Here is a 12021-nt window from a genome sequence, read left to right as displayed (position 1 = left end):
TATGTCAGCAGTGTAACTTATTACAGAACTGGAGTTCTTTATCATCTTTGGGAGCTCCCAATGCTTGGAAGAAATAGAAAGGTTGGTTAAGGCAGAAGAAGGAAGCAGATCGCATTTGCCTCATTGACTGTCATTTCTAGGTCTTCCTCTTGCTAACATTTCCAGCAGCCATCTGTCATGACCACTGTCACGCATACACCCTTTGCAAAGTGTGTCCAAATCCAGAGCTTGGCACCGTGCCTTCCGATCAGCTCTGTCAAAAAGCATTTTGCAGTTCCACTCTCAGATTTCTTACTGATCTCATCAACATCTCAGCTCCTTTTTCGTGACTGTCTGCAGACTTGCACTACTGCCTTGGACAACCAGCTTCCTCTTCTTGTGGACCCTTTGATTACCTGTCCTGGTTTCAGCTGGGATACAGTTAATTTTCTTTTCAGTAGCTGGTACAATGCTGTGTTTTGGATTTAGTATGTGAATAATAATGATAACGTGCTATTGTTTTGAGTTGTTGCTAGGTACTGTTTATACTAAGTCAAAGACTTTTCAGTTTGTCAGGCCCTGTCAGTGAGACAGCTGAAGGGGCACAAGAAGTTGGGAGGGGACACAGCCCGGACAGGTGACCCAGTCTAGAGGGGTGTTCCATACCACAGAACTCCATGCTCAGTATATAAACCGGGGGAGTTGCCAGGGCCGGCCTATCAGTGCTCGGGGACTGCAACTGTACCATGCATCACTTGCTCTTTCTTTCCTTTTGGATTTTATTCCTCTCCCCCTCTTTCTCATTTTCATTACAATTGTTCTTGTTATTATTATTATATGTTATTCTATTTCAGTTATAAAATTGTTTTTATCTCAACCCACGAGTTTTACCTTTTTCTGACTCTCCTCCCCATCCCGCTGCAGGGCAGGGAGGAGGGAGTGAGCAAAAGGCTGCAGGGTATTCAGTTTCCGGCTGGGGTTAAACCATGGCATTACCACATTTGAACCCATTCAGACTATCAGAGTCACTATGTAAAACTAACCAGAAGAAACATTTAATTTTCACCTTGTTTGCATGTTCAACTGCTGCTACCAATTGAGGGTAAAATTAGACTTTCCTTGTGTGTTACATATTATTCTTATCACATAAGAATAGTGCTTGAATGCAAACCAAATTCATTGCTAACTAATTACAAAAGGCATCCTCCTTTTTTCCTCTGCACTGTTTTAGGTCAGATCTTCATGGAATTATCTAGTAATTACATGCTTCAGACTAACACAGCAACATGCCTATGCAGGGAGCTATTGTACAGGGACTGAATAGTAACAATCAGGAATTGCACTGGTAAGGGACATATTAGTCCAAATCCCTATGGAAAAGACCCTGCTAGAAGTGGATCAAGCTATTATTAGCTATGAAGGTGTTCACCTCTGGTTGCTGCTGGTATGGTTCTGCTGGGGCAATTCATCTGGCAGCATCAGAAGAGTATCCTGTTAGGCCTTGCAACATTTAAGCACCGGCCATTCCACTGTATTGCTCTTTTAGTGCTGTCCACTGCACCATACTCTGCCCTTTTTCCTTTATTAGCACAAACAGGAGAAAACTATATTGAATCATAGTCAGCAGATAATGTGTTTCAGCAAGGCTGCAACAGCTGCTGTATGCAATAGCATTATTTTAGCCATAGCATCGATAAGAAAAAGAACTTGCATGAGGAATTCAATGGGTTTTGTGATACTGAAATTGTAACCTGATAATGAAGCAATACAGTTACAGATTTTGCTCTTCCTTACAACCCTGTGGGGACATCACCTGTTGTAACCCTCTTCACAAGTCCCACAGCTAGACAATATCTAAGTGGCTAGCATGCAGTGGATGAAATGAGAAATTCACTTTTAATAAATATCTTTTAATCTTTTAATTACATACATGTTATCATAATTATGTGGATACAAAACTGAAAATGTTAGTCTTATCTGTTGCTTTTGGGTGATCCACCACAAAAAACTTCTTGAGAGATTTCTACATTTATATATGAGACTTAGACATGTGAGAGATACCCCAAGACAAATCATTCAAAACAGTAATTTAAACAAGCTTTTCTTAAGAACAGAATTCTCTACTGTCTGCCGCTGAAAAACATGCAAGTTGCCCAAAGCAGCTGGACCACGTGAATCCTACGGAGTCCTGTGCTATTGGCTTCCTAAGGCCCCTGAGTTCCTGATTCTCCTTTAGTCTGCTGGAAAACTCAGCAATACATCTGTATACTCTTTATTAGGCGCTCTATAAATATTTGAAAATTAAAGGCAATCCATAGGTTAAAGTAAGACAGCAAAACCACTGTTAAATTTGCAGGGGTTTTATTGTTGCAGTCCTTTTTTAATTTTTTCTATAAGCTTCTGATTGCAGTAATTAGTACTGAAAATTCTACGTTATACTCATTTTTCCCATCTCAGGTTGGAGAAATAGAACTCTTTTAACTAGCCCTACTGTTGGGTGTCAGACTGATTTAAAGGTGGCCAGCTTGTTTCACAGCTACCTACATGAGGAAATAAAAGCAGATGTCATAATCAAGACAAACAGGTTGGCCTGACCAGCTATTCCTCTCCAGAGACATGGCTGCCTACTCCATTAGCATAAGTATAAAGTAATATATTACCTAAGCTCCCAAAATCTGAGATATGATTCTGTTATATAAAACACAGTCTCGCTCTCACCCTCCCACTCCATTTTCACACAGCACATCAACACAATGGTGTTATAAGTATTGCCATTTTCAGAGCAAAACCAATTCTGTAGCCTTAAAGGTATACAGGCTCAGACTTTCCAGCGCTAACAGGAGACACACTGAAGAGTATCCACTGAAATGTAAATGGTGCATTGGAAAACACTGGGGCCTGCTTTGTGTACTAAACACTCGCTAATAAATACCTCCAATATTATCAATGTAAAATTATGGTTGTTTTGACAAGACAGGCTACCAAACTCTCATTACGTGTTATTTTAAAACTAATCTTTATTATAGTTACTGTGAATTACTCTACCCCACCTGCCATTATGCAGACACAGAAAAGAAGGGATTGTTCCAGCACTGTCGCTCGCAGGACTGTCTCTAAGCAAGCAGTACAAGCCAGATGAAACGGTGTTTTTCCTACTTTGCATACTCTTCTGTAGGTAGCTTAACAGTTTTTTTCTCATTGCATTTTCATAACAAGCGGTTTCTGTGTCACAGACATATCTTCCCTCTTCAAGGCAGAGTCAAAAAATGTAAGCTCAGCCCTCTATTGCCAAACAGAACAGATGTCAGAGTACAAACTCAGCGCTGGCTGGAGCCACCGGCATTTTGTCTGGATAATTTCACAATGAATTCAGGCAACCAGATGTGTTTGTCTGGCATTCCCAAACTGCTGTGTCAGTAGTGATGTCAAGGTTTAACACAAATTGCTTCTAGAACTAGGCACAGAGAAACACATAGATGAAGTTTTTTTAAAAAAGTCCTGCAGTAGCAAAGGTGTAAACTTTCAGCAGTCCCAGCAAGAGCAGAATGCTAAGCAATACACAAAATCCTTTCCTCAGTTTCTTTCAAATGTTAATAGTGCGTACATCACTTGAAAACAGATACCAAAGCGAAGAGATGATTTCCTTTATTAGAAGAATCATTTCTTTCACAGGCCAAATCCACAGTGAGCATTGCTCTGACTCCTCAGGCCTTACACTTCCTTACTAGTGCTGAAACTGCCCAACTACAAGGATGCTACTCTGAGGATTTTAACCACCTTGATCAGCAGCCCTCAGCTAGCTGCTTCTTAGAACAAGTAATGAGAAGTTTAGGAAAATAGTCAGGTTTTGAACAGTGAGAGGCTTTTATATGGCTGCATTTCACGACGTAGGAGATACCTACCTGGTATGTTTCTACAGGCTTTGTTTCCATGTTCAGATCCCAAACCTTGACAGTGAGGTAATCTCTTGTTAGCATGTATCTACCACTGTGACTGAATTTGACATCTGACACTGAAGAGATAATTTCTGAAAAAAATGATCTGTTACTGGGGTCTTCTGGTTCTTCATAAACTGTTCAAAGAAAGAGAAGCAAGAGATAAATCAGAATTCTATTAAAAAAATGCTCTGCTGTACAATCTGAACTGTGCATTTTTGTGAAACATGTAATTCAGTATACCAAGGAATACCATATAGAATTAATTATATGCCCAGCACTTAATTTACTCTTTTACCTCCATCATTTTCTTCATCATTTACCAGCAGTCCTGGCTAACTGGGGAGGTCCCAGAGGACTGGAGGTCAGCCAATGTGACACCCACCTACAAGAAGGGCTTCAGGGAGGATCAGGTGAACTACAGGCCTGTCAGCCTGACCTCGGTGTCAGGGAAGGTTATGGAGCAGATCAGCCTGAGTGCCATCACATGGCATGTGCAGGACAGCCAGGAGGTTAGACACAGTCACGCGAGTTTGTGAAGGGCAGGTCCTGCTTGACAAACTTGATCTCCATTTACAACAAGAAGACCTACTTAGTAGATGAGGGAAGATCTGTGGATATTGTCTACCTGGACTTTAATACAGCCTTTGACACCGTCTCCCACAGCATTCTCCTGGAGAAACTGGCTGCTCATGGCTCTGATGGGTGGACTCTATGCTGGGTTAAAAGCTGGCTGGACAGCTGAGCCCAGAGTGGTGGTGAATGGAGTTATATCCAGCTGTTGGCCAGTCACAGGTGGCATTCCCCAGGGCTCAGTGCTGAGGCCAGTTCTGTTATATCATTTATCAATTATCTGGATGAGGGAATCAAGTGCACCCTCACTCAGTTTGCAGATGACATCAAGCTGGGGGGGAGTGTTGATCTGCTCAAGGGCAGGAGGCTCTACAGAGGGATCTGGACAGAATGGACTGACGGGCCAAGGCCAACTGTGTGTGGTTCAACAAGGCTCAGTGCCGGGTCCTGCCCTTGGGTCACACCAACCCCACACAGTGCTATGGGCTTGGGGAAGAGTGACTGGAAAGATGCCTGGAGGGAAAGGGCCTGGGGGTGCTGGTCAACAGCCAGCTGCATATGAACCAGCAGTGTGCCCAGGTGGCCAAGAAGGCCAACAGCATCCTGGCTTCTATCTGCAACAATGTGGCCAGTAGGATCAGGGCAGTGATTATCCCCCTGTACTTGGCACGGATGAGGCTGCACCTCAAATACTGTGTTCAGTTTTGGGTCCTTCACAAGACACTGAGGTGCTGGAGGGTGTCCAGAGAAGGGCAACAAAGCTGGTGGAGGATCTAGAGCACAAGTCTTTTGAGGAGCAGCTGAGGGAACCAGAGTTGTTTAGCTTGGAGAAAAGGAGGCTTGGGGAGACCTTACTGCTCCATACAACTACCAGAAAGGAGATGTTAGGCAGGTGGGAGTAGGTCTCTTCTCCAAGATAACAAGTGACAGGACAAGAAGAAACAGCCTCAAGTTACACCAGGGGAAGTTTAGACTGGATATTAGGAAAAAATTGCTGAGCAGGAAGGTGGTTGAATCATTGAATCACACGCCCTGGAGGTTTTCAAAAAAACATGCAGATGCAGTGCTTAGGGACATGCTTTAGTGGTGGCCTTGGCAGCCCTCGATTAACAGTAGGACTTGATGATCTCAAACGTCTTTTCCAACCTAAATGATCCTATGATTCTATGATCTTTACATAAAAATACAAACTGTAAACTTTAAATATTAACCTTACAGCTAAGGGCCCAAAACATCACCTTGGGAAATTATGTCAATACACCAGTTAGTTGACTACAGCTACCTACAGCAAGGCGTTTCACCTACGGTCATCCCTTCTGAGGGCTGCACATCCTGTTCCCTTACAACCGAAATTCAGGTGTCCCTATGCCCTGGTTTCAGCTGGGATACAGTTAATTTTCTTCTTAGTAGCTGGTACAGTGCTGTGTTTTGGATTTAGTATGTGAATAATATTGATAACGTGCTATTGTTTTGAGTTGTTGCTAGGTACTGTTTATACCAAGTCAAAGACTTTTCAGGTTTTCAGGCCCTGCCAGTGAGAGGGCTGGACGGACACAAGAAGTTGGGAGGGGACACGGCCAGGACAGGTGACCCAAACTAGCCAGAGATATTCTGGTCCATGGGATGGCATGCTCAGTATATAAACTGGGACGAGCTGTCCAGGGGCTGCCGATTGCTGCTCGGGGACTGGCTGGACATCAGTCAGCAGATGGTGAGCAGTTTTATTGTGCATTACTTGCTCTTTTTTTTCCTTTTGGATTTTATTCCTCTTTCTCCCTCTTTCTCCTTTCCATTACAATTGATGTTATTACTATTGTGTTTTATTTTATTTATTAATCTTTACTTAAGTCAACCCACAAGTTTTGCCTTTTTGCCAGATCTCCTCCCCATCCCTCTGGGGGTTTGGGGCAGGGGGGAGTAAGCAAGTGGCTGCATGGTACTTAGTTGCTGGCTGGGGTTAAACCACAAGACCCTGTCACACAAAAGGCGTACACGTGGTCTCACAACAGTTTTGGCATTCCCAGGAGAAGTGCTAACTCAAAGCCTGCCCTGCTTGCCAGAACCAGCTGGCCAGTCTGCAGGCTACTCACTGGTCATGTCTGAAGGTGTCTGAGACTAAACACGCGAATTCTGAAAAGCAACTGCAAATTGTGATTACCTCTTCCTGAGGTCAGCAGAAAATAGACAGTGATTTACCATGTGGACACATGAACTACTTAGCTGATATGCAGTTGTTGAAATTTCTGGAAAGCACTAACCTCATTGTCTGTGCTGGTGAAATACTGCTTACAGTACCTCCATACAGGGAACTCCAGCTCCTGTAGCTGGGAGACTGGTCATCCCTGTTCAATTGCACATACTAATGATACTGGATAACTCACATTGAATTGCAGGAACTCAAAAAAACTGGTATTAGTGTGCTCTACTTCATCTGCTGCAAGTCCACTAATCACCAAGTTCTCTTCATTCTTCCCCAGAAAGCCAGCATTTACTCTAGCCCTGCCTACCAGGTGCCTAGAGCACCTCTGTTGTTCTCCTGCAGGTATCTGTGGCCCCGTGTTCCAAATGACTTTATATGGTGAACCTCAGTAGAAAGTCAGGCTTTCTGAGTCTTTCAGTTCTCAGCAAAATCAGTAGGGTTTTGGCACCCGTGCCTAGAATATTCTTTGAAAACTGGCAATTTGGTGAGTGTCATTTTCAAGTTTCAAAAGCAGGTGAAGAAAAGCTATGATATGAGACATGAAAATGTGCTGAAAGTAGAACAACTTTTTACTGTCAGTCAAAACAGAGTTTTTGTGTAGTCCACTGGAACATTCCTCTCTCAATTAATTTATCTATGACTATGATTCAGACTGTTGAAAGCAACAAGGTTACAGTTTCCATCAGGTGAAATAATGTTCTACTGAAAGTTAAGGGTGAGCATGTGGGCGAAGTAAGTGGGGTGATGCAAAAAATTACAGGCAATTTTCTTTGGGGGTGGGCAGTAGAATGCAGCCAGGTGTGCACATGAGAATAAGGTCTATATTTGAACATGTACCACACATCTAAATGGTAATGAACTACTTCAAAAAGGGTGAAAAAAACTTTTCTTTTCAGACAGATTGTAAACGAACAACTTTAAATAGCTCTTCAAAAATTTGCCTAGACATTCTGCAAAGCAGGTATTTTGTAATTATCCTGTCAGATTTTCAACAGAATTCTGATGAGCACAAAGCAATTATCGTTTCTTATACCTCTTCCCCTTAATCTGTCCAAACTATGTTCTTGGCTGGCATGAATTTCATCCTCCTAATTATGATGTGAAGTTGCTATTAAAATAAGGAAAGAAAAAAAAAAAAAAAAAGCGCACCACCACCCTAACTGAACTACACCTTCATTTATAGCTGAGATATATCTTCTTGGATCTATGTGTCTTGTTCCCATGATTAGAAGAGTAATATTTGCACCTGGATACTCTGTATTTTGTTAATTAATGAGATTAAACTATTTAATCCTTTATCTGCACGGTTTGCTGCTTTTCCATCCTTACCACAGTAAGTATTAGAAAGACTTAGATCAATTAACTGCAGAAACCAATGCAGGCATGAAACCTTCATATCACTACAGAAAAATAGACTAGTAGAAATAATTAGTAGCAGCAATTTTTTGCATATAGCTCCTATAGTCAGTATAACCAGGACAGGAAAATTGTTACAGGAAATTACCAGCAGTTCCCAGTGCTAGAGAAAGCTTAGCAACATATGCCTGAGCAACCAAAACAAGGCATTGGGCTCAGAAAATGAAGGTGAGACACAGCGTTCTTGGGCCTTAGCTATTTCTGGTTTAGCATCAACATAAGGTTATGGATACACTGCAAGAAAGCATAACCTTCATTCAGTTTCTAATACAAGTTGAGTAATTGGTGACTGAACAGCAGTGACAGACACGTGACTTGGAGTTCAGTTTGGACAAGCAATTCAAATTCAACCCTGGCCTCTTCAAGCTGATAGGAGAAAACATGTACTAGCCCACTGTTCACAAAACCAGGTTTGCCAGCCTGCACTGGAAACACATTTTCTGTTCATTACAGTTTAGACTTTGCTTTTGGAGGCTGCTCTTATGCCAGGGGGCAATCAGCACTCAAACCAGGAGACCTGAAATCTAGCCTACTTTTCTATATTGAAATAAAACTTGTTTGATCAGGACTTGGAATCAGAACTTTATTGAGATTAGGTTACAAATTCATCATACTATTTGACTAATTTCTTGATTAACTTCTTAATAACCAACTTTTGCCATGAAGAAGGGTATTTAAGTTTCTTGAAAACCATGTTCTTGATAATCTTCACAGTACTAATTTTATCAAAGACACAAAGCTACCTGTCTAGTTGCAAACTAATGGAACTCAGGAGTTGCAAATGGTGGGGTGTGCTGAGCTTTCACCTGACACTGCTAGATTTAGATATGACCTTGACAATAGCACTACAGAACAGAGAAATACCATGGGATTACAGAGGGAAACTGAGCATATCTCTGAGTACAGCTAGTGCTGGAGAGAAGCCTTCAAGGAAGACATCATTCCCACCCCTTACTCCATTAGGAGATACATGGATAAGCTGGGAAGTCTGCTTAGGGAAATAAAAATCCTCAGCCCGTTTCTGTGCAGCTTCCTGCTCACAAGTTAGAAAACAGGGTAGTGTTTCAAAGAAGTCCAGACTTCAGAAAGAAGGATGGATTGTATGAAGGATACTTGCCAGAGCACTGTTTTCCTAAATTTTGAAGAAAATCATCAGCATAAAAATATGCTGCTTCTTTCTCAAAAGGAACTGCCATCTGCTGAAAAATAAACTCTCACATCTTGTAAAAAATTTTTTTTCAGTGTTGCTTGAATTTTTCTAATCTAATGTAGACATAGAGACTCCCCTTAGAATCAGTAGGACAGAAAAGGCATCTCTAAGGTGTGCATTTATGACGCAGATATATATGCAGATGTCTAAAGTTAAAAAAAAAAGGCCAGGAACAGCTAGAATGGGTGGGAAGGTCCATCTCACTCAGCTTCCCGTCTAGACACTAGCCAAACAAAAGCAGATGTTGGGCAGTAGCTAAGAAGCTTGTGGCGTACACGCTTCCCACTAACACCGCTGTGGCTCTCAAGTCAGTGAGCTGCACTCTGGGTGTCATAGCTGCTGCCACTGCAACTTCCCACTTACTTTAATATAGCTGTGATTCCACAAACTTGAAAGCTATACATTTTGGACAAGACACATCCAATTAAAAAAAAACAAAACACAAAACCACCCCACCCAAACTAATCTTCAAATTCATTTCTAAACAAGAACTAATGATTGACAAAATTTAGAGCTACGCATGTGAGTGTAACCTTTCTTATACATGCTGTTTCTCAGTTTTACATTAATTGCCAAAAAAATCTGATAATGAGGAGACTGGAATGTCTCACTCCACTCAACACACACCACACAAACTGCAAGGGCCGTGAGGGTGAGGGCATGCTTTGAAATCCCACTATAATGGTCTGGAGAGAGACCTGGTAGCCACCGATACTGCCTTCCTCTTCAGCTTTGCGAGCTACCTTTCACTGCTGTATGATATTCCAGTTTCTCTAATATGTAATTGTGAAAGAGGGATATTGAACAGCTAAGAACACAGGAAAGTGATAAATCAAACAGCATTACTGTGTGCACTCCACCGAAAAACAGTGAGTAGAATGTAACTAACAATTACCCCAACAATAGCCAAGAATAACTCAGCCTCATAAAACATAAACCCCAAGGTTCACCTAAAAGGTTTTTCTCTTTCGCTGTCCTATCTCCAAAGATGCATATTTTTTTATGGAGTCATTGGTATTCTCCAGATGCCAGAACCACGGAAAATTAATATTTTATTTGCTGGGCAGAGCTTTAATCATTGCAGGGTGTAAATTCTGGTATATGTGAACTTTAAAAAATAATCATAGTGCTAAAAATGGCTCATATGGTGGGTGCAGTGTCACAATCCAATACAGCATACAAAATCCTGTATTCCTCCCAAAATCATCGCAACAAGGAGTATGCAGGAATCTCTGCATTATAATATAGGACCTTCAGGAATTCCTCAGCTGAATTTTCAACATTCCTTCCACTTCTTTTCCTCTTACCTTCACACTTTTGCCTGGATGAAGTAAAAACACAAGCACCTGCAGCAGTGTTGCAAGACAAATAGTTCCAAAATACAAACACAAGTAAAATTTTTAAAAACAGAAAAAAGAATTATCTATTTAAAGGGAAAGCAGTAACAGTATCTGAGGTAATACGGGGCAGGGGTTAGAAAAGCTACCTAAAATAATGAAAGTTTATCTGGAGCTACTTTTCACTTTCAGTCAGAATTTGTAAGTGAATTATTCAGTTAAAAAAATCTTTCATTGCTTTTAAGAGAGCAAAACAGCGTACAAACTTTGGTAAAATTTTGTTATTGTGGTCTGAGCACTTCATGATAACTGCAAGGGTCTACTGTTAAATATCAGTAAACAAAACAAAGAGAAACCGAGAATTAGCAAGGAAGAAGCCTCTTGATGCTAACACTGTGTACTCCTTAAGGCATAAAGGTATGAACCTTGAACCTTGAAAATTTCTGTTACTGCTGACCAATAGCAGAACTATGGATAAACCCAACTTTTTGCTATTACAAAGCCAACAAGAAAAGCAAAGATGAATGATGCTTACATATATTGTAGAATCTGTGATTATCTAGGGGGAAACAAAAACCAAACCAGGGAAAACTTGAAGATGAAAGTTTATCAGCTCCACAGATTTGGTAAGAAATTCCATCATTCATAGGATAAAATTGTAAGCAGTTTTAAATAGTCATTCCCTATAGCAGAAAAACAAAGCTATTTTCTTTCTATGTCTGAACAAATAATATCTTATTAAAGCTTTCTTTCTAGGATATGGCTTACAGTTTCCTGTCCTGAAAACTTCTGGTTTTATAGCATTTAAGTGTTGTTACTTAGATTTCAGTTCTAGGAAATCCTGCACCATGAAATAACTCTCTCCCTCCCTCCAAAGACCAAAAATGGGTGCAGAAAATCATTGGATTCCTGTTCAAGGGTCACAGCTACAAATGGGTGAAGACAGTTTTGGCAACACTGGAAAAAGAGGCAGTGGGGTTAATGAGGAGGGAGAGGACTGTAGAGGTCAGTCAGCAAAAATGCTAGAACGAGAGAGGGAAAATAATTTTCTTTTTTATTATCCAAGCATGCAAAGAGTCTGCAGTTAGGCTGAATTAAGGACTTACTACAGATAACCTCTGAGTTATACAGGTACACACACAACAGGTGTATTTCAACTGGATGTGAAATACTAGTAGTGGATCAGGTAAACTCCCAGCGGGCTTTAAATTTCATGAAAACAGAAAACAGATGTTCCAAGCCAAAAAAATTATCCTCTAATTTAAGTCTCTTTCATTTTAGATCCCAAATGAAAATGGCTGTGATATCTGAATAAAACCTACTAGAAAACAGTACTTGGAAATGTATGGAATTTCACCCATCTTGACAGAC

At 41.0% G+C, this 12021-nt stretch overlaps 1 protein-coding gene across 8 annotated transcripts in view; it reads right to left on the bottom strand.

Annotated features, from left to right (window-relative positions):
- PPP2R2C (protein phosphatase 2 regulatory subunit Bgamma) overlaps positions 1-12021 on the bottom strand; it is a 207250-nt gene that overhangs the window by 15069 nt on the left and 180160 nt on the right. For all 8 annotated transcript variants that reach the window (XM_027794797.2, XM_027794799.2, XM_027794798.2 and 5 more), the window contains one exon: positions 3882-4051. In XM_027794797.2, the coding sequence (XP_027650598.1) occupies positions 3882-4051 (170 nt within the window). The remainder of the gene's footprint in view (positions 1-3881; positions 4052-12021) is intronic.

This window comes from Falco peregrinus, chromosome 2 (genome assembly GCF_023634155.1).
Source record: "Falco peregrinus isolate bFalPer1 chromosome 2, bFalPer1.pri, whole genome shotgun sequence".
In the NCBI taxonomy this organism is placed as follows: domain Eukaryota; kingdom Metazoa; phylum Chordata; class Aves; order Falconiformes; family Falconidae; genus Falco; species Falco peregrinus.
The sequence above is the reverse complement of the archived record's forward strand: the minus strand, read 5'-3'. Positions and strand labels throughout refer to the sequence as shown.